Here is a 24,678-nt window from a genome sequence, read left to right as displayed (position 1 = left end):
AACAAACCATGAGAGAATCCTAACTCTAGGAAATGAACAAAGAGTTGTGGAGGGGAGGTGGGTAGGGGGATGAGGTACCTGGGTGACAGGCATTAGGAAGGTACATGATGGGATGACACTGGGGGTTATACTATATGATGGCAAATTCAATTTAATTATTTTTAGGTTTATTTATTTATTTATTTATTTTTATTTATTTTACATATATATTTTTTTAATTGGAGTTCAATTTGCCAACATATAAAATAACACCCAGTGCTCATTCCATCAAGTGCCCCCCTCAGTGCCTGTCACTCAGTCGCCCCCACCCCCTGTCCACCTCCCTTTCCACCACCCCTTGTTCGTTTCCCAGAGTTAGGAGTCTCTCATGTTCTGTCTCCCTCTCTGATATTTCCCACTCATTTTCTCTCCTTTCCCCTTTATTCTCTTTCACTATTTTTTACATTCCCCAAATGAATGAGACCATATGTTTGTCCTTCTCCGATTGACTTATTTCACTCAGCATAATACCCTCCAGTTCCATCCACGTCGAAGCAAATGGTGGGTATTAGTCGTTTCTAATGGCTGAGTAATATTCCATTGTATACATAGACCACAGCTTCTTTATCCATTCATCTTTTGATGGACACCAACGCTCCTTACACAGTTTGGCTATTGTGGACATTGCTGCTATAAACATCAGGTTGCAGGTGTCCCGACATTTCACTGCATCTATATCTGTATCTTAAAAATTTTAAAAAATAAAGAGATAGACAATATTAAAAAGAATAAATAGGAGTCAAAGAATATAACCTATAAAACAAAATAAAACACACTACAGGGAATCAACAGTAGATGAGAGGACACAGAAGAAAGTATCAGCCATCTTAAAGACAGGATAATGGAAAGCACACAAGCAAAACAGCAAAAAGAGAAAATAATTTTAAAAAATAAGGATGATTAAGAAATCTTTTGGACATTGAGTGACCAAACATTCACAGTATAAGAGCCTCAGAAAAAAAAAAAAAAAAAAAAAAAAAAAGAGCCTCAGAAAAAGAAGAGAGAGAAAGGTGTAAAAACTTGATTTGAATAATAATTGAAAACTTCCCTAAGCTAGGAAGGGAAATAAACATTCAAGTCCAGGAAACACAGAGAGTTCCAAACACGATAAACTCAAAGAGATCCACACCACAGCACATAATAATTAAAGTGTCAAAGATAAAAGATAAAAGAGAGAATCTTAAAAACAGTGAGAGAGAAACACAGAAGTTAACCATAAGTTTATCAGCTGATTTTTCAGCAGAAAATTTGCGATGCATAGAGTGGCATGATATATTTGAAATGCTGAAAGAAAAAACCCTACAAACAAGAATACTTTACCCAGCAAGTTTATCACTCGGATTTGAAGGAGAGAGAAAGAGGTTCCCAGACAAATAACATATAAAGGAGTTTGTCGCCACTAAACCATCCTAACACAAAATGTTAAGGCCACTCATTTAAGTGGAAAAAAAAATAGCCACAATTAGACACAAGACAAGCATTAATAAAAAGATGTAAAATAGACAACATATGCATAAACTGTGGAGAAGGGATTTGATAGAGAAGGGAAAAATAAAGATTTTTTCTCTTTCTGTTTTATTTTCCTTTTCAGAATATATTTGAGCTTAAATAACCACCAAATTAATTTGGATGGCTATTTACTCACAATGTTATATGTGAACCTTATGAAAACAATAAACCTATAAAAATAAAGAGAAAAGAAAGCCAAGGAATCAGTATAGATATTAACTGATTTCAAAAGAGAGAGAGAGAGAGGAAGAGAAGAAGAAGAACAAATAAGAACTACAAAAAACCCAGAGAACAAATTTTTTAAACATCAGTAAACACATATTTATCAATAATTAGTCTAAATGTAAATGGTATAAGTGCTCCCATCAAAAGGCACAGGGTGATAGAATGGATAAACAAAACAAGACAAGACCCATCTATATACTGCACCTCTGACATAGACACATACATATTGAAAGTGAAGAGATGGAAAAACATTCACCAGGCAAATGGAAGGGAAAACATACAAACAAACAAAGCCAGGGTAGCAATACTTATGTCAGATAAAATAGACTTCGAAACAAAAACTGTAATGAGAGACAAGGATGGAAACTACCTAATCATAAAGAGATCAATCCAACAAGAAGATACAACTGTGGATATCTACACTCAACACTCAGCACTCAATACATTAAGGCAGAGATTATCAGACATGAAGAGAGAAATTGATGGTAATACAGTAATAGTAGGGAACATTAACACCCCACTTATATGGACAGATAAATCATCCAGATGGAAAAATCAACAAGAAAACAGTGTCTTTGAATAACACATTGGACCAGACTCACAGATATAAACAGAACATTCCCTCCACAAACGTCTTTTTAAGCACACATAGAGCAATACCCAGAATAGATCACACATTAGATCACCATAAAACAAGCCTGAATAAATTCAAGAAGCTTGAAATAATACCATGCATCTTTCCCATCCACAATTTTTGAAACTAGAAATAAATCATAAGAAAATAATTGGGAAAAATACAAATATGTGGATACTAAACAACATGATACTAAACTACCAATGGGCCAAAGAAACAGCCAGAGAAGAAATTTTAAAAACATATATGGAAGCAAATGAAAATGAGGACTCAGTAGTCCAAAATCTCTGGGACACAGTGAACACAGTTGTAGGAGGGAATTATTTGTCAATACAGGCCTACCAGAAGAAACAAGAAGAACTTCAAATAAACAATCTAAATGTATACTTAAAGGAACTAGACAAGAACAAACAAAGCTCAAGGTGAGTAGAAGACCGTAAATAGTAAAATTCAGAGCGACAATAAATGAATAGAAAAAAAAAAAAAACAAGCAAGCAAGAAAAAAAATGAATGAAACTAGGAGCTTGTTCTTTGAAAATATAAACAAAATTGACAAACCTTTATCCAGACTCATTGAGAAATAAAGAGAAAGGACCCAAATAAGTACAACCAGAAATGACAGAATAGAAATAATAATTAACACCACAGAAATACAAAGGATTAGGGGCACCTGGGTGGTTCAGTTGGGTTAGTGTCCAACTCTTGGTTTTGGATCAGGTTGTGATCCCAGGATCATAAGATTGAGCCCTGTGTCAGGTTCTGTGCTCAAGCTCAGTGTCTGCTTAAGACTCTCTCTCTCTCTCTCTGTCTCTCTCCCCACCCTTCTCCCATAAAATAAATAAATAAACAACTAAATAAATAAATCTTATAAAAATAGAAATACAATGGATATAAGAGAATAATGTGGAAAATTACATGGCAACAAACTGGACCACCCAGGATAAATGCCTAGAAACATACAATCTTCTAAAACTGAAACAGGAAGAAATAGAAAATCTGACAGACTGATTAATTAAGTAATGAGATTGAATTAGTAATGAAAATAACTACCCAAAAATAAAAATCCAAGACCAGATGGATTCACAACTTAATTCTATGAGACATTTATACAAGAGTTAATACCCATTCTTCTTAAACTATTCCAAAAATAGTACAGGAGGGAAGCTTCCAATACATCCTATGGGGCCAGCATTACTCTGATACCAAAATCAGACAAAGACACCACAAAAAAAAGAAAATTTCAAGCCAATATCTCTGATGAACATAGAGACAGAAGTCCTAAAGAAGATATTATCAAATTGCAAGAATACATTGAAAAGATCATTCATCACAACTTGATAGGATTTATTCCTGGATTGCAAAAATGGTTCAATATTTGCAAATCAAACATCATACAACACATCAACAAAATAAATGATAAAAATCATATGATAATTTCAATAGATTCAGAAAAAGCAATTAACAATATTCAATATCCATTAATGATAAAAAATTATCAAGAAAATGGGGTTAGAGGGAACATACCTGAATGAAATAAAGGCCATATAAGAAAAACCCATAGCTAACATCACACCCAATGGTGAAAAACTGAGAGCTCTCCCTCTAAAGCAAAAGCAAGACAAGATGTCCATTTTCACCACTTTTATTCAATATAGTACTGGAAGTTTTTGTCACAATAGTTAGAAAAAAAGATAAGCATCCGTATTGGTAAATAAGTTAAACTATCACTATTTGTAGTTAGTATAATACTATGCATAGGAAACCCTAAAGACTTCAACAAAAATCTACTAGAAGTAATGAATGAATTCAGTAAAGTAGCAGGTATAAAAATAATAATCAGTAGTGTTTCTTTAGAATAACAATAAAGTTACAGGAAGAGAAAATTTTAAAAATCCACAAAATTTACCATCATATCAATAATAATAAATTATCTAGGAATACACTTAACCAAAAAGGTAAATGATCTGTATCCTGAAAACTGTGAAACACTGATGAAAGAATTTGAAGATGACACAAACAAATGGAAAGATATCCCATGCTTGTGGACTGGAAGAATTAATATTGTAAAAATGTTCATATCACCCAAAGTGATCTACAAATTCAATGCAATCCACATCAAACATCAAAAACATTTTTCACAATACTAGAACAAATAATACTAAAATTTGTAGGAAACCACAGAAGACTCTGAATAGCCAAACCAATTCTAAGAAAGAACAGACCTGGAGGTATCACAATTAAATATGCAATTACAACAGAGCTACAATAATCAAAACAGAACGGTCCTGGCACAAGAATAGAAAAATAGATCAACAGAACAGAATAGAGAGCCCAGAAATAAACCCATAATTTATATGGTCAATCAATCGTCAACAAAGGAGTCAACAATAAGCAATAGGGAAGAGACAGTCTTTTCAATAAATGGTGCTGTGAAAACTGGACAGCTACACATAAAAGGATGAAACTAGACTAGTTTCTAACATGTTACAGAAAAATAAACTCAAAATGGATTAAAGACTTACACATGAGATCTAAATCTTAAAAATCCTGAAGAGAACACAATAGTGTCTCTGGCATTAGCCATTGCAACATTTTTCTAGATAATGTCTACTAAGGTCAGGGAAATAAAAGCAAAAATAAACTGTTGGGACTACAGCAAATTAAAAAAAAAAAATCTACACAGCAAAGGAAATAATCAACCAAACCAAACTAATGGCATCCTGATGAATGGAAGAAGGTATTTGCAAATAACATATCTGATAAAGGGTCAGTACCCAAAATATTTAAAGAACTTATAATACCCCAAACCAAGAAAACTAAAAATTCAATTAAAAAAAATAAGCAGAAGACATGAACAAATATCTCTTCAAAGAAGATAAATAGGTGGAGGTGGCCACCAGACTCATGAAATGGTGGTCAACATTTCAATATTATCATGATAAATGATATCCAACATCACTCATCATCAGGGAAAGACACAATGGAATATTACACAGCCACAAGAAAGGATGAGGTTGTGCCATTTGCAATAATATGGATGAACCTAGAGGGTATTTATGCAAAGTGAAATGAGTGAGACTGAGAAAGGCAAATACCATATGCTTCCACTCATAAGTGGAATAAAAAAATGGGTAAACAATCCCAAGGCAGAATCAGAAATGTAAATACAGAGAATAAGGTGATGGTTGGGGAGGGGGCAGTTGGGGGGCTAGGGTGGAGGCAGGGTAAAGTTGGACAAATAGGTGAAGAGGAGTAGGAGATATGGGCTTCCAGTTACAGAATTCGTAAGTCATGGAAATAAAAATCAGAGCATGAGCAATATGGTCACTGATGCTGTAATAGGAATGTAACAGGACAGATGGGAGTTATACTTGCAGTGAGCACCGCACAGGGTATAAACTTGTCAAATCGCTATGTTGTACTCTTGAAACTAATGTAACGTTGTATGTTAACCATACCCAAATTAAAAAAAAATAATAATAACCATAGATAAAAATGGAGACTGATCTGTTCTCATAAAAATAAATAAATAAATAAATAAATAAATAAATAAATAAATAAAAATTTTCCTCTTTCCAAACATTTCTAAATCTCTGAGTTTTCTTCATTTAGTTCTTGTCTTAATTTTAATCTTGAGGCCAACTGTATTAAAAAGTCCATCCCCTTGATATTCAATTCACCTTTTAGTCTGTTTATATAACTAAAATTTTGTCAGCGATTTCAACTGTGTTTTCATCAATGTCTTAAAAGAACTTTTCAGAAAGATTCTATTTGTTTGTTTCTATTTATTTATTTATTTATTTATTTATTTATTTGACAGAGCGAGAGAGAGAGAGAGCAGATGCAGGGAGATCTGCAGGCAGAGAAAGGGAGAAGCAGGGATCCCTGGGTGGCACAGCGGTTTGGCGCCTGCCTTTGACCCAGGGCGCGATCCTGGAGACCTGGGATCAAATCCCATGTCGGGCTCCCAGTGCATGGAGCCTGCTTCTCCCTCTGCCTGTGCCTCTGCCTCCCTCTCTCTCTCTGTGTGACTATAGTAAATAAATAAAAGTTTAAAAAAAAAAAAAGGGAGAAGCAGGCTCCTCACTGAACAGGGAGTCCCGTGTGGGACTCAATCCCAGGACCCTGAGCTCATGAGCTGAGCTGAAGGCAGACACTTTAGTGATGGCCAACCAGGTGCCCCAGCACATGTCTTTTTATATCAAATTTTATCCCTAGGTTCACATCTATATAATAAGATATTGCCTCTAATTTCTTTTTGTTCTTAACTGTTCACTTTAAATTTATCATTTTTTTGCCTTCTAATTCTCCCACTTTCTTTGTGGTTTTTTTGATATTTCTAACTGAAAACATTAAGCTCTCTTTGTCCCACTTCCACATCTGCTGAATCTCCTCAGGTCTAAATCCATTCTCCTTATCATTTCCTTTTTAAGCTCTTTCTGATGAACAAGAAATTCTATTTTCTTTTCCAAAATGTTGCCAAAAACTCTATAATCCACCCCCGCCTAAAAAAAAAAAAAAAAAAAAAAAAAAGTGAAATCTCAAATTCTCTTCTACTTGTCTCTCAAGAAAACCAAATTTACTCTATTAGTGGCCTATTTCTCAATTTAGGGAAATACTACAAAAATTTTCCTGGGTTATTTTCCTGATGCATTTTCATGGAAGTGCTTCTAAGAATACAGTTCTTGATCTACTCATGTGGGAAAGACCAAGATCCCACCCCATCTCCTGAATCAGAATCCCTGAAAAGCAAGGTCAAAAATATCTACCTTGGAAAATTTCTAAAGTTTGAGAAACACCATGTTATGGTATACAAAATGCCCATACCTGTTGTTTAAACATAAAAACAAATATAAAAATCGAGAACTAAATGTTTGTGATAGTACCACCAGTTTTTCTGACCATGCAGATTCAAATCCTCAAATTCCTCTCTTCTGATTCCCCATGTGGTGCCCATGTGACTCCTCCTTGCCAGTGTTCCTGCCAGTCTCTCCTGTGTCCTACTCTGCTTCCCCATCTATAGCCTTGTCCTCACATGCTTGTACCCCTCCAATAGCCCCCTAAGTCTTGTGACATTCCATCCATTTATACCAAGTATGGTAAATGTACTAAAAAATCACTTCAATCTCCCAGTCATGTAGACAAAATTTTACCTATCGTTTTTGTTAGTGATCCCCAAAGTGTGATTTTATTTACTGGTGTAAATTACGTACAATTAAGTGTACAAATAAATTTGACAGTTTTGCAGAATTGTATAGACTTATATAACCAATGCCCATATTAAAACTTTAATTTTGCCTTCATTTTGTCCAAAAATAATTTAAAAGTAACTATAATATTTAATATTCAAGGTGACACTTGCTGCTCTTGAAACGTGTGTAGGGACACAGGTAAGGAGTCTTGAGGGAGGCATGGAGACCATGTAGTGTGGACAGGAGGACAGAGGTACTTCCCCTTGTGCACACTGCAGGGGGTTTTGATTCCTATCTGGCCAGTTAAAGTGACCTGTATTTTGTAGCATTCATTTTTCACCAAACTAATTCAAAACTGAGTAACCAGCTGAGAAATATTTCCTTTTTTTAATGAAAGGTAACTTTATTTATTTATTTTTTTTATTGGAGTTCAATTTGCCAACATATAGCATAACACCCAGTGCTCATCCTGACAAGTGCCCCCCTCATTGTCCATTATCCAGTCACCCCAACCCCCCATCCACTTCCCCTTCCACTACCCTTTGTTCATTTCCCAGAGTTAGGTGTCTCTCATGTTTTGTCACCCTCACTGATATTTTCACTCATTTCTCTCCTTTCCCTTTATTCCCTTTCACTAATTTTTATATTCCCCAAATGAATTCCTCAAGTGAACCTGAGATCAAAGATAACACTGGTGGTGTATGCCAAAGTGAACACCAGGAAAGTGGCAGGATGCTCACTCCCAATGATCCTAGTACAAAGACTTACTAAGTCCTGTTATTAGGTTACATCATGAAGATCCAAGCAGAGCAAGTCAGTCTGGCAATTTTTTTTTTTTTAAATTTTTTTTTTTAATTTTTATTTATTTATGATAGTCACAGAGAGAGAGAGAGAGGCAGAGACACAGGCAGAGGGAGAAGCAGGCTCCATGCACCGGGAGCCCGACGTGGGATTCGATCCCGGGTCTCCAGGATCGCGCCCTGGGCCAAAGGCAGGTGCTAAACCACTGCGCCACCCAGGGATCCCAGTCTGGCAATTTTTAAGCAATTTGTAGAAGATCTGAACTGCAGACTTACGTCCAGTATAATTCATGATAATTAGTGCTCTGTGCAATTGTTGAGCATTGAAATTTTAACTAATGATAATGCATGCATATTTATTAAATATCAGAAGGCTTACTCAACTTGTTTTTAACTCAGGGGACAAGGTATGAAAAAGTATGTTTTCAATCCAACATGTGACTAACTTAAGCTAACATAAGCACAACAGATCAGAGATAGCTACAGATTTCATGCTTCCTGCCAAGAAACAGCATCTACTTTCCCTCTTCTAGAAGGAGGGCTAGACTCCTGCTTGATGTGTGACCCATGGTTGGTACTGGACATGATGTCATTCCAGCTTTGGGACTAAGTAGCCTTCACTTTTAGCTTCTTAGAGGTCAATGAGCAATGCTGTGAAGAAGGCTATAGAATAAGGTGAGGCCCAGGGGAGGGGAGGAGTGAGTAACCACCCTGTATGTCCATAGGCCTGTCTAGCTCCCAGCTGAATGCACATCATAGAGTAGCCTCAACTACACTGTGTGAAGCAGAAGACCTGACCTGTTGACCCCAATCAATGCACAGAAATATGAAAAATGCCAACTTGCTGCCATTTCAGGTCACTAGACTTTTGAGTGGTTTATTGTACAAGAACAGACAACCAGGCTGCTCGGGGGGTTCAGTGGTTTAGCGCTGCCTTCAGCCCAGGGCCTGATCCTGGAGACCCAGGATGGAGTCCCACATCGGGCTCCCTGCATGGAGCCTGCTTCTCCCTCTGCCTGTGTCTTGACTTCTCTCTCTCTGTCTCTCATGAATTAAAAAAAAAAAAAAAAAAAAAAAAAAAAAAACAGACAACAAAAGCACAACCTACTGTCTCTACAACCTCCCTTATGCTTACTCAGTTTATATTGTTTTCATAAATTTTGGCTCATTTCCACAAAGTTCTTGGCCTGAACTTTATCATTTTTCCCACTGGCTGTAATAGGTTAATGTAGAGTAACAGAGTAAACCAAGTATTGAGAAAGGTAAAGCCTTCCCATAAACCCCAGATCCTAATCTTTTGGGCGGCTACTTGAGAAAGAGACACACTTCTATTTGATTTAAGCTACTATGTGTTGGAGGTTCTTTAGAGAAGTACTTATGCTTGTACCTTTACTAATATGTGCCTCCCCACCCCACTACTATAGGTAACATGACTTATCTTTGGATTCAATCCATGCTCTCATTTTTAGCAGATCTATTTTCGTGAGTTCCAGTATCTGTAGGTTATTATTCTCCCCTGTGTGATCTCTATGGGGGACAGGACAAGAAGTTCAATGCACTTGAAATGAATAGTTTTCTGGAACAATTTCCAGGGGGAGCCATAAAACTATGAACGATACTGATACTCAATAGTATGACTCAGAGAGTAGGAGAAACATCTCCCAATAATGTGTTCCATAAAAATCAAACTTCTCACATGCTTCCGGAATAACAATAACGCTTCACAATACTCCAGTTTATTAGGTGGTAATAAGTTCCTGATGATAGAGAAGAATCACCCAACAAATCCAAACAGGAAAAGAAGAAAATTTCTGAATTAGTTGGAGGTTATTCAAAATTAGAATCAACCTCCTGGAACATAGGAAGGCCTGAGGGAAGAAAACTAAGAGACTGTGTGTGAGATTACTTAATGTTTGAAAGGCCAGTGTGTAAACAAGGATGCAGTTATAAGGTGTATGGCACTGGGAAAGCAAAAATATACAAGAAAAGTAAAAGCAAATAAATAAAAATTCTGGACTCTCCCTCCAGTATTTGTAAAATCTGCTTTAGACAAAAGAGGGAATTTGGGGCCCAGGACATGTTTTCATTCACTTTTCAACTTAAAATACATAGTCAAACCTAAATGTTCCTGATTGCTTTTCCAACATGAGTATCCTGTACACTTGAGCATAAAAATACTAATATTTAATAAGGCTTATCAGAGTTAAGGCGTGCTTGTAAAAAAATGTTTGAACCTAAGTTTTCTGGATTGGTGTCTCCATTCTTAAACCGTGTGTGACACCAACTCTTAATTGCTAGAATATTCATAATATTAGCATAAGTACCATACTTACTTTGGATATTAATGAGAGAGGTAGCTATTAATTATATTTTAATCTTTACATGTTGGTATGTAACATATATCTTATCTATATGCTATATTTCTTTTTTTGATATTTATTTATTTTATATATATAGAGAGAGAGAGAATGAGAGAGAGGGAGAGTCTGCGAGTAGGGGGAGAGCTAGAAGGGAAGGAAGAGGAGGATCAGACTCCCCCAGAGTGCTGAGCCTGATGCAGGGCTTGACCTCATGACCATGAGATCATGAGCTGAGCTGAAACCAAGTCGGACCCTTAACCAACTGAGCCACCCAGGCGCCCCTGTATGTTATATTTAACACATATTACTTTCTCATACAGGAGGCACTCGGATAAGAGTACTCACCATTACAAAATAGTAATATTCCAAGTTCCTATTATAAACTAAAAGTTAGTAGACCTTATATTATTGGAAGTAAATACACATTCTGTTATCTTTGTTAATGATGGTGCAGAAATTGTCATAGAAATATCCCTTTGTCTCTTGTTTGAGCTCCTGACTTAAAGTTTATTTCATCTGATGTAAGTATTGCCACTCCAGCTCAGTTTATAATTGCCAGAAATACCTTCCCATCCCTTCGCTTTCAGCTCTCTAGTGTCCTTAGGCTTAAATGAGTCTCTCATTGACAGCTTATAGTTGGTGGGTTTTTTTGTTTTTGTTTTTGTTTTTGTTTTTTGTTTTTTAATCCACTGAGACACTCTAGGTCTTTACAAAAATAAATTTATCTATTTATTTATTTATTTTTGTATATTTTTTTGTATATTTTTTTTATTGGAGTTTAATTTGCAACATATAGTGTAAGACCCAGTGCTCATCCTGTCTTTTAATTGGAGACTTTAAACCACTTACTTACATCTGGAGTAATTATTGATGGGTAATCATCATTTTTAAATTTTTTTAAAAAGTTTTATTTATTTGAAATAGAGGAGAAAGATATATATATATATATAACACAAATAGGGGGAGGTACAGAGGGAGAAGGAGAAGCAGACTCTCCGCTAAGCAGGAAGCCTGATGCAAGGCTCCAACCTAGGGATCCTGAGATGATGACCTGAGCCAAAGGCCGATGGTTCACCCACTGAGCCACCCAGGTGCCCTATCACCATTTTGTTAATGTATGACCTGCAGTGCAGCCCAGTGATGAATCATCCTCAGAGAAGCAGACAGACTGTGACTTAGGACCCCGAGAGCCGGGCACAGCAGTGACTGCACCCTGGGGCAGGTCTCACTGCGGTGACAGCTCCAGCTGCAGATGCAGCTCCAGAGAGGAGACCCAACAGCAGGGTTCTGGGCAGCCCCGTCTGCAGGTTCAGCACTGGGGAGGACGGTAGGGTCCTCCCTCGCAAAGGCTGCAAATGCCCAGGGTGATGAGGTTTGCTGGGATTCCCCCGCTCTCCTGGTCCTATGAGGTGGAGTCCCTCCAAGGGCACTGCTGTGCCACCAAACTGCCCCTAAAGCAGGTAAAGTACTCCCTGTGCTTTCTTACATAACCATTCTCAGTCTGTAGGCCCTGCAGAATTTCTGCTGTTTCATTGTTGTCCTCCAGAACTTTCCCAGAGCTATTTCCATCAGTCTGCCGTTATTTATTGTTTTGTTAAATTTGTGTGCAATGCAACTGTTGCCCTAGCCCTCCATCTGGCTAATATCGCCTCCCCTGTATTTTTACTTATTAAAAAAAGAAAAAATCTTCCTTTCACTTGGTTGGAAATTTTATTGCTTCCCTTAAGTTTTGATCCTGTGGTTCTATGGTTTTCAAATTTAAACAGAATGAGCTCTAGTTTTTGAAACTTATCAAGATTTTCTTTGGATTTGGGACGCCTGGATGGCTCAGTGGTTGAGTGTCTGCCTTCAGCTCAGGGCCTGACCCCGGGATCCCAGGATCAAGTCCCACATCGGGCTCCTGACAGGGAGCCTCCTTGTCCCTTTGCCTGTGTCTCTGCCTCTCTCTCTCTGTCTCTCATAAATAAATAAATAAAATCTTAAAAAAAGAAAGATTTTCTTTGGGATTTAAACACAATTTAAAAAAAATAAAAAATAAAAAAAATAAACACAATTTTTAAGTAATTGTTTCTTGGGTTTTTCAAAGTAATTTGAAAAGAATGTGTATTTCTTTTTTCTTTTTCTCTATTTTATAATCCTCTTAGTCACTAAATCACTATATGGTTATTTACTTTTTATCAACCTCATCTAAGTTCCAAGAAGGTCACTTTAAAATCTTTCACTATGATAATGGTTAAATAAAAATATCCCTGTATTTCTTTTTTTTTTTTAAGATTTTATTTATTTATTTGATAGAAAGAGAAAGAGCATGAGCAGGGGAAGGGGTAGAGGCAGAATCAGACTCCTCAATTGAAGAGGGAGCCTGATGTGGGGCTCAGTATCAGGACCCTGAAATAAGGACCTGAGCTGAAAACAGATGCTTAATGCATTGAGCTACTAGGATTCCCCTAAATCTCTCTGTCTCTCATAGTGTTTGTTTTATATGTGTTTCAAAGACATGTCATTAGGTAAATTTATAGTTAATCAAGGGTTTGACTTTGTCAGATTTTGTTTCTGCATCTTTTGAAGAAATCATGGGTTTTCTAATCCCTTTTTGTCTATTAGCATCGAGTACTGCACTGACTTATTTGTAAATCAAACCAACCTTGCATTCCTGGGGCAAATTCTATTTGGTCACAGTGCATAGTCCTGTTTATAAAGCCACTGGATTCGATTTGCTGGTATTCAAATGAGAAATTCTATACCTATGTTCATAAGGAATATCATTGTATAACTTTCCATTCTCATGATGTCCTTGGCTAGCTTTGTTATCAGGGTGATTCTGGCCTCACGGAATGAGTTAGATAGTATTCCCTGCTCTTTTATTTTTTGCAGGAGTTTCAGAAGGAGAGGTGTTAAATCTTTTTCGTTGGTCAGGGCATCTGGTCTTGGGTTTTTCTTTGAGAAGTTTTTATTTATTTATTTATTTATTTATTTATTTATTTATTTATTTTTTATTATTATAGTTTTGGCTTGCTCACGTCCACAGTCTTGGTGTGAGAGACTGCATTGTTGATTAGATTTTCCTTTTTTAAAATTGGTATATTGAACTATAAATCTCCCTCTAAGTATCTCTTCATCTTTGTCCCATAAGCTTGGATGTGATGTGTTTTCATTTTTACTTATCTCTCTTAAATTTTTTTCTGACTTTCTTCGGCACTTTTCCTTTGAACCATTGGCTATTCAGCAATGTGTCACTTAATTTTCACATATATGTGAGTTTGCAAAGTTTCTTTGTTAGTGAGTTCTGATTCCGTTCCATTGTGGTCAAAGAATACAGTTTGTATAATTCCAATCATTTTCAATTTGATGACACCTATTTTGTGGCCTAATATGTGGTCTATATTGAAGAATATTCCAGGTGTATTTTAGAAGAAAGGTCGATTCTGTGTTTTGAGTATTGTATGAATATCTCTAAGGTCTGCTCGGCTTGCAGTGCTGTTCAATTTTGTCCCTGCTCTCCCTCTATCTAGCTGTTTAATCCATTACTGACAGTAGGGTATTAGGGTCTCCAACTATCAGGCTTGAATGATCTATTTCCACCCTCAGCTTTGTCAGTTTTTCTTCATCTACTTTTGGGCTCTATTATTAGATGCATATATATAACTATTGTACCTTCTTAATGGATTGACTTATTGTTCTAAGATGTCCTTTTTTGTCTCATGTAAAAATATAATTGTATATTCTATTTCTGTAGATTATACTCATATTAGTAGTATTACTTTTAGTTACCATTCTTATGGGCTGCCTTTTCACATTCTTTTATATTCCAACTATTTATATATCCATATCTAAAGTTTGTCTCTTGCAGACAGTGTGTAGCTAGATCATGTTTTCCTTTCTTTTTTATCCATTCTGCTAATCTCTGCCTTTTAATCAGAATGGTTGGTTGACTTATATCAGTTGTGATTACTAAAAAGGTAGGATTTACATTTGCAATCTTGCTATTTGTCTTCTATATTTCCTGACTTTTCTGCTCCTCTATTAGTCTATAATTGATTTCTTTGTGATAAATAAATATTTGTAACATATAATGTTTAAATTCCCTTGTGTCTTTTCACATAAATCTTTAAATTGGTTAAGTAATATAAATATTTAATTTCTTTATAGTTATTGCAAATCCATATTTATACATCTCATATCCACCAATGTTGATATGCAAATATTGCTTCATATTATTTTCTTTATATCAGATAGAAAAGGAAGTTACTAGAAAAAAGCTACACCTGTGGTGTCTTTTATACTTACTTATGTAGTTGTTTTTACCACTAGTCTGGATTTCTTCACATAGAATCGAACTACTCCCTCTTATATTTTAACTTCAGCCTTAGTTTTCTCTACAGTATTTCTTATAGAGAAGGACTGTTACTGACAAACTCTCTCATATTCTTTTTCTGGGAATGTCTTATTTCTCATCCATTTTTTGAAAGATAGAGTTTGCATATTTAGAATTGTTGATGGGCTATTTTTTCTTTCAATACATTGAACATGTTACCCCTTGTTTTCTGTTATCCATGGTTTCAGACAATACACCACATTATAGTCGTATTGAGAATTAATATCCATGAGAAGCTGTCTTTTTGTTACTTTCAAATCCTTTATTTGTCTTTGCCATTTGATAATTTGATTGAGATGTGTCTGGATTTCTCTGAGTCTATACTTTGTGAAGATTCACTGAGCTTCTTAGATGTGTAGATTGGTTTCCTGAAATTTAGGATATTTTTAACCATTATTTATTAATTTATTATTTTGGCTCTTTCTTCTCTCCTGGGACTTCTCTTATGCATATTTTGGGATAGAAATAGTATCCTATATGTATCTGAGGCTCTCTTCACTTTTTTCACACTTTCTTTTTCTTTCTGCTTTTCAGATTTGATCATCTCAATTAATCACTCTTCAAATTGGTCATTCCTCTTCTTCCTCCTTGAATCTTCTATTAAATAGTGCTAATATTTTTTTTTTGTTTCAGTTGTTATATTTTTCAATTCCAAAATTTCTAATTGGTTCTTTTTTTATAATTTCTGTTTCTTTGTTAATATTCTCTATTTTGTAAAATATCATTCCTGTATTTTTTTTTAAAGGAAATGAATATATTGCAGAGGTTTTTTTTTTTTTAAGATTTTATTTATTTATGATAGTCACAGAGAGAGAGAGAGGGGCAGAGACACAGGCAGAGGGAGAAGCAGGCTCCATGCACCGGGAGCCTGACGTGGGATTCGATCCCGGGACTCCAGGATCGCGCCCTGGGCCAAAGGCAGGCGCCAAACCGCTGCGCCACCCAGGGATCCCTCATTCCTGTATTTTAATGTAATTCTTCGCACATGGTTTTCTTTAAGCATATTTTAAATAGCCAATTGAATGTCTTTGGTTTTTGTTTGTTTGTTTGTTTTGTTTTGTTTTGTTTCCCTAATTGAAAGTCTTTATAAGTGCAATATCTGGGCTTCCTCAGATATTGATTTATTTCCCTGTGTATCAATCATCTTTCCCTATTTATTTATAGTCTCATAATATTTGTTAAAAACTGGCATTTCAAACAGTATTATGTAACAACATTGAAAATCAGATTTCATCCTTTCCCGTGGTCTATTGAAGATGCTGCTTGTTTTAGTCATGCTCATTTGTTTTCTCAACTAATGATATCTGAACTAATAGTCTAAATTCTATATTTTTTCTGTGTGGAGCCACTGAAACATGAACTTAGTTTAGTGGTTAGTAAATAACTGGACAGAGACTTTTTACATTTTTGGAAGCAATAAATCTTCTAGTCTTTGTTGAGGAGCACTTTGTGCATATTGGATCACATTTTAGTCCTCAATCCTACTGTTTAAATTCCATCTTAGGCTTTGCATTCTGCTTTTCCAGAAACTCAAGGTAAGCCAGAGATGAAAACCTAAGGCATGCTCAGGTGTTTTTTCTGAGAATACACATAGCATTATTCTTACTGTTGTCTTGATAAGATTCCTAGAAATATATCAAAGCTTTATACAGACCCTCTGGATATCATTCTTAGCTTTCTTTTCAAGTTTACTGTTTAGTCGATTGCTTGCCCCAATTGTCATCTATACTTCAGGCAGCAACAAAGTAAAAACACTTGCCTGTAATTGTTTTTGACAAACTTTTCTCCATTTCCCCTCCCACCACCAAACAAGGCTTTTTGTGCTGGGTGAAATCTGAGTCAGCTTTTTTTTTTTTTTTATAATTTTTATTTATTTATGATAGTCACACAGAGAGAGGAGAGAGGCTGAGACACAGACAGAGAGAGAAGCAGGCTCCATGCACCGGGAGCCCGACGTGGGATTCGATCCCGGGTCTCCAGGATCGTGCCCTGGGCCAAAGGCAGGCACCAAACCACTGCGCCACCCAGGGATCCCCTGAGTCAACTTTTTATGTGGGTTCTTCCAGAGAACCACCAGCAAGGTCATGTGATGATTCTTTGGAAATGAGGCTTTCAAAGACCTCCAGTTTTGTTCTGCTTCTTCCAATGACTGCCAAGTTGCTTTGAGAATGCAGGTTGTTATTTTTTAGTGCTATGGCTGAACTAAAGAGCAGGCAATGGGACTTAGACAATTAAAAAATTCAACTAAGCTAAAAAACAAACGTTATTACAAAGAGTCAGTTGTTTTTCTTGAATAGATATTCCCTGGGGTGTTGTAAGCCCTGGTTAATTCAGGAATTAATAATCAAAAAGCATGATTTAAAAAAACAGTTTTCCATTGTTTTTATGGAAGGGCAAATTTTCAGAAATCTTTACTTGACTATTTTTAATGACTTCACCTGGGATATGTCCTTAAATTATTAAAACTTTAATCTTAAATATACTATGACTTTATTATACTGAATATAATAAACTTAAAGTGATTCCTTAAATATGTAACTTAGTGTTTGTGAAATCGTAAGTATCAAAATAAAAATAATTCAGTTCATCAAAATTTATGTTGGTTTAATGGAAAATTTTAGTTTACCAGAGTTTTTTATTTGCACAAACCAGTTAGATTTTATAGTCACCTTTTTGTCCTTTAGTACATGCTCCAATTTAAACCTAAATTTCGGGATCCCTGGGTGGCGCAGCGGTTTGGCGCCTGCCTTTGGCCCAGGACGCGATCCTGGAGACCCGGGATCGAATCCCACATCGGGCTCCTGGTGCATGGAGCCTGCTTCTCCCTCTGCCTATGTCTCTGCCTCTCTCTCTCTCTCTGTGACTATCATAAATAAATAAAAAAAAAAATTAAAAAAAAATTAAAAAAAAATAAAATTAAATAAACCTAAATTTCATTTTCCTAATAGTAAAACATGAAAGGGGCATAGTATGGACTGAATATCAGAGTTTTACTAATTCCTCCCCCCCCGCCCCCCCAAAAAAAAATCTACTTCCCACTTTGGGATAAAAAATTTCCATTTTAAAGCAGGAGTCAATTTTGAGGATTTTTTTCAATTATGAATTATTGATTTTGCTTATAGTTTGAATATCTTTCACTCAGATTATCCCTGCCAGTCCCATTCCCCACAGATACAGTGGTATAATTTTTCTTAGAGAAAACCAGTAGATACATCAGAGGAAATAATGGATCGAGGTGACATAGGGTCGAGTTGCTGGAGGTGATCAATAGTAGAAGCAGTAATTCCATCATTGATGATACTTACGGTAGGATGAGTGAAAGGATTGTTAATAGTCCTTAGATGGCCTGTTTACACACATAGGATCGATAACCTCACATTTCATAAGCAGACCACCAACAATGTGTGAGAGCAGGAGGAGAACTCTCCACATGGTCACTGGGTAAACTAGCTTTGAGGAACACACACATTCAGAATTATTTGGGTGGACTTAAGGAAAATTAAGAGTTCTGGAAAAGTAAGTATAATCAGAGCTGTGGAAATCTTGTTTTGTATGTTTGGTTTTGGTTTTTGTGTGCTTCTATTCTTACCAGTTTTATTTAACTTAGGGGACATAATTTTTCTTCCTAATGGCAATAACAAACAACATCAACTAACATTTATTGAGCACTAACTTTTTTCCAAGCACTATTAGATTTTTACCTGTATTAAATTAAATCCTCGGGCAGCCCAGGAGGCTCAGCAGTTTAGCGTCGCCTTTAGCCCAGGGTGTGATCCTGGAGACCCCGGATCGAGTCCCATATTAGGCTCCCAAATGGAGCCTGCTTCTCCCTCTGCCTGTGTCTCTGCCTCTCTCTCTCTCTCTCTCTCTCTCTCTCTCTGTCTCTTGGGAATAAATAAATAAAATATTTAATAAAAATAAATCCTCAAAATTATTTTATAGAGGGTCTGGTTTTTATCAATTCCATTTCAAAGAGGAGCAATCTGAGGCACAGAGATTAGTGACTCACCTTAGCATAATCATACAATTATGATTAGTAAGTTTTAAAGTGAGGATTTGAACATAGTTCATAATACCCATATAACACCCTGCTTTCAAAAAATGTAAGTAGTATGAAATTATATAATTTTATTTAACTTAGCTGTGAAAGCGAAATTAGTGCCAGTGCTTACATCTATTATTTAGGATTATCCATCATTTTACAGGTGGCTAATGATACAGAACATCAATTCATTATTCTGCTCTCATTACTATATTGGCTTCTCACTTCACTTAGAATACATGGTAAAGTAGATTGATAGTATACAAGATTCTGTATTTTCTGGCCTCCTCTTATTTTTCGCACCCTCTGTCTTTTCTTAAAAGATCTATTTACTTTTTAAGACAGAGAGAGAAAGAATGAAAGAGTGCAGATGCGGTAAGAGTGAGGGAAAGAGAATCTTAAGCAGGCTCTGTGCTGAGCATGGAGTTAGACTTGGGACTCTATCTCAAAATGCTGAGACCATGACCTGAGATGAAATCAAGAGTTGGATGCTTAACCAACTGCTCCACCCAGTCACTCTCACATCCTCTTTCTACTTTTCTCTCCAGTGTTACTGATATCCTTGATGCTTCTGAAACCAACAGGCAAACCCCAGCTTTTATCTCTGCCTAGAAACTATTCCCCCAGATATAAACATGGCTAACTCCATCAACTTCTGTGAGACTTTATTCAAACCTCACTTTGTCAATGAAGGATGCCCTGATCATCCTATTTAATACTACAATTCATACTGCAACACCCCTTCTGTACTTCTACACCCACTTATTCAGCTCTATGTTTCCCACAGTGTTGGCCACTCTCTATCATGTATAAAAATACATTTTATATTTATTGTTTGTTGCCTGTTTCTGCTGCCAGAGCACCAGCTCCACAAAGTGAAGAATCTATCTTCCTCCACAGAGTAGTTGCCTATTTATTGAATGAAAGAATAAATGTAATTTTTGAAAGTGAAAGAAACTCATGAATACCAATGGACTTCAGCCCACTTTAGGTAGCATGCTTCTCTACGATTATCTTTAGATTTCATCCTTTAGACTTTGCACATGCTATGTCATCCTTCTAGGTAATTTCTCTCTAGTTTTCTACATAGAAGCTTTGATCTTTCTGCTGAAATAACTGTAAGCAATTTTCTCAGAAATACCTAGAACTTTCCTTCCATGATCCCATGTACCTTATTTCTGGTGTTTAAAACTACTTGTTTTAATTTATCTTTTGACATATTTCTAACCATAGACTCGACCCCTCTCTAACCTAGAGCATTCATCTCTCATCTTTGCATCTATGGTACCTACCACAGTGACTGACAAACTGTCAACTCTTCAGTTAATGAAATAAACAATGATTAATTCTTTTTATCTATATCAAGGACCTTACAGACTTAAAAGACTATTGCTTATGTTGATAAGGGCTTTTTAAAAATGTAATAGTCTAATATCTGCAACTGGCTTATGATATGAGTATAGTTCTAGAGACCAAAAGCTTGAAACAGAATCACTTGAACTTTCTTTACAGATTGCATTTCTAAATAGGATATAGCATCATATTTGGAAATCTGGCTAAGGCCTGTAGGCTGTTGTATTGTTATGTATATGTGCATACACATAGGCTGAAGGCTCAGGGATAAAAAGAGGTTGAGAGTAACGCCGAATTCCACTGAATAGTCAGTCATTCTGAAGCACACTTCAAAAGCAAGCCCTTCTTCATTAAGAGATGTATGATCTGTCTCACATGCATCTGTCTCTCTAGAGACTATAAACCACGCAAAGCAGCAACTTTCATATTTTAACAAAAGCAATGTGAGAAGAGTAGCATAAACAAACCCTCATCATTTTTTTCTTTGGCACAATTGTCAGTATATGCACAAGGATAAACTAGAAGAGCTCCTGTGAAACTTTTCAAGGAAAAATTAGCCAACAGTATAATGGATTGCATGCCCTTGGGTAATCATGATCCTTCTCCCATATGGTTCCAAAAACCTTTAATTAGTTCAGTCAAATATTTTCAGAATTATATAATTGTATTCAACCAATGGTAAAATACTAGTAGAGCAAACCGTTCAATTGATGTTTTTTTTTTTTTAATTTTTCTTAGAGAATCCTTAATGAGGTTAAAGAGAAAACTACCATTATATAGATTAATATTCATTTTTTGAAGTTGTTTCACTTTCTCAATAAAAATACTTCCCATGTTTTCTTCTACACGTTTCACTAAACTAATTCTAAGGGGATGTTATTTTTGAATTTATTTTTACATAAAAATAGTTTCCAATAAGATCAACTTTGTTATTAAAGGTGTTTCCTTTGATCTGAGACAAGTTTTTCAATGATTCTAGAATGATTCTAGAGGGCAGCCCGGGTGGCTCACTGGTTTAGGGCCTGCCTTTGTCCCAGGGTGTGATCCTGGAGTCCCAGGATGGAGTCCCACATCGGGCTCCCTGCGTGGAGCCTGCTTCTCCCTCTACCTGTGTCTCGGCCTCTCTGTCTCTCTGTGTCTCTCATGAATAAATAAATAAAATCCTTAAAAAAATAGAATGATTCTAGAATGATTCTAGAATGGAGAGCGTAGAATGCTAGTAGATACAAACCAACAAGGATAGAGTAGAGGATTCCTGGTCTATCTGATGGCGGTTGAATATTGCGATCCTGGTCAACAGCTTGGATGGGCGGGGTAACAATGATGGGATTCAGTTCTTCCTGGAAAAAAAATTCAGAGAGTTTAGTTCAGCTTCATTATTAATGCCTCATGTAGAATTGACACTCGGATATTAGATATTATAGTTTGGACAGCGAGATAATATCTGAGTTAGTTCTTAAACTCAGGTTTCAAAATTTATAATTTAGCATATAAGACTAGTTAATTTTGAATCTGAAGAGGAAGCAGTGTGTCCTCTAGGTCAAAATGAAAAGACATAGTAAGTACATATTTAGAACTTTCTATCAGGAATTTCTCCTAATAAGAAAGTAAGGAAGAAAGTTATCAATAAAGTTTGAATCTTCCCTAGATAAACAAATCAGAAGAAATATGAAGCTATCACGTATCATTTTTTTTATCTTTGTCTTTGGACAAGATTTGTAAGAATATTTACATTCTTTTTCTTCCTAAGTCATGTTTTAAAGCTTTGCATAAATTAATTATATTAAAATTTTAAAACTTGATGCCTTAATTGAATAGAAATCAATGCCCTATCGATGCGAATTTCATACAGATAAAATTAATTATATATCACACATATATGTACATTTAACTTATAATCATGTGTAAGAATATGCATTTAAAATTGTAATGCATTTGTCTAAGTCAATGTTTCCAAATACAATGTCCAGAGGTATTCTGTTCTGCTATCAGGTTTGGGAAACACTTTTCTGTTAAGAACCAGATAATAAATATGTTTATGCTTTGCTGGACATAAAGTATCTGAGTCAGCTTATCTATTCTGCCATTGCAACACAAAAGCAACAAGTGGGCATGACTACATTGCAATAAAACTTTATTTATAAAAACAAATGGTGATGTAATTATAGGATGTAATTTGTTGACCCTTGTACTAAATTAGAAACTATTATTTAGGGACGCCTGGGTGGCTTAGTGGTTGGGCATCTGCCTTCGGCCCAGGGCCTGATCCTGGGGATCCGGGATCAAGTCCCACATCGGGCTCCCTGCATGGAGCCTGCTTCTCCCTCTGCCTGTGTCTCTGCCTCTCTCTCTCTCTCTCTCTCTCTGTCTCTCATGAATAAATAAATAAAATCTTAAAGAAAAGAAACTATATTTATAATAGGTTTGTTGAAAAAACTGATGTACACTCTGTACAGATAATCTTAGGATACATAGTCTTAAATAAATTTTCAAAAAGCTAATCTACTCGACTACAGGTCTTTTCAGAGGCTTATGTGCCAATTTGCATAATGACTGTACAAGAATGGGGTATATTTGTACATTTTCTAGAATCATCTATCAATCTCTTGAACTCTTACATTCCCTTAGAACAGAGATTGAGAAATAATTGCTTTAAGTCTCTACAATTCTCAGTCCAAATATAATAGTAATTCTAAAGGGAAATAATGTCTATTTCATTTTTTTTAAAAGATTTTATTTATTTATTCATGAGAAACACGGAGAGAGAGAGAGAGAAGCAGAGACACAGGCAGAGGGAGAAGCAGGCTCCACGCAGGGAAGTCCAACGTGGGACTCCATCCTGGGTCTTCAGGATCAAGCCCTGGCTGAAGGCGGCACTAAACCGCTGAGCCACCCGGGCTGCCCAATAATGTCTATTTCAATAACTGACTTCATATTCTAAGGAATCACTGCAATGTTACCTTATTTTATTTCTTCTCAAATGATAGAACCTTGAAACATATCATGTACTTTCAAATAAAATCAGTCATTTCTAATCTCAGCAGAAATGTATAGTGGTGGCATGCTAAAAATATGCAATGATACTAACCTGTGATGTATAATACTTAATTTCGATTAAGTTACCTTAAGTGATATTAAGCATTGGTGCAGTACCAAAATATATTGCTACTGAACTTGCAATAATTAAAGATGATCATTGACCAATAATATGGAGCTCACATACATCTTAGGCCTCTGCCCATCCAATGGGCTCTAAGTAGACTGAATATTGTCATTATCTTCCTAAAAACAAAGAGCTCCTGATAGGAATAACTTTTGGATACTCTATTCACTTGTTCAAATGTGGATTCAAAACCATGAAGATGTCAAATCAATATTAAAATACCTCCATTAAATCCAGATGACTACTGCTTTGTTGTTGTTGTTCTTTACACACAATACGACACATTAAACACAACACTCTTCTTAAATTCTTCCCCTCGCTCCATTTCTGTCCCTTTTTCTCTGTTTTGTTCTATACTCCCCCACACCTCTCTCTCTCTCTCTCACTCACACAGACACACACACATCTTCTCAATTTCCATTTTACTTCCTCTGTAATCCTTTATTTCTCTGGAACTGAAAATCCAAAGCTCTTCAAAGTACGTATGTTTGAATGCAGGAGTTACGGGCTGATAGCTCATCCTAGACATTTTTCAGGGGAATCTGACTGTATCAGCTAGACACCACACAGCTAAGCTACTTCAGTTCTGGTTCAACTAGTAAATCTGTGCTAGCTTTTCCAAAAGTACAGTTCTTCTCAGACCTTGTGAAGGCATTTCATTTTCTGGCAATCCCATCATCCTCCCCATGTTAAGGGAAATATACTAAGGGATCCTAGGCTCCTGCTGTTTGAAATGACATACCTAAAATTAACAAAAATTGAATCTGAGCTCTTCTGGGAGAGTGTTAAATGTGAACAGATCACTTGAGAGTATCTCTGCTGAACACCCTCAGTCTGCTATGTCTGTGGAGCTGCTAAGTGACCAACATGTACCCAGTTTTAGTTTTGGTAATGAGTCACGTAGCTTAAAAATCCTCTTCCTGTACAATCTAAAGTTGTTGGAATGAGCCATGTGGTTTTAGTCATATTATTTAAAAATATGTGAA

The 24,678-nt window shown here is 36.0% G+C and overlaps 1 protein-coding gene across 1 annotated transcript in view; it reads right to left on the bottom strand.

Moving 5' to 3' along the window:
* The window catches only part of PCDH15 (protocadherin related 15), a 906,505-nt gene that overhangs the window by 364,927 nt on the left and 516,900 nt on the right, over positions 1-24,678 (bottom strand). Inside the window, 1 exon segment of the mRNA XM_035706656.2 lies at positions 21,761-21,869. Within this exon segment, the coding sequence (XP_035562549.1) occupies positions 21,761-21,869 (109 nt within the window).

The sequence above is a fragment of the Canis lupus genome, chromosome 26, assembly GCF_003254725.2.
Source record: "Canis lupus dingo isolate Sandy chromosome 26, ASM325472v2, whole genome shotgun sequence".
Taxonomy (NCBI): Eukaryota; Metazoa; Chordata; class Mammalia; order Carnivora; family Canidae; genus Canis; species Canis lupus.
This window is presented reverse-complemented; position numbering and strand designations above follow the sequence as displayed.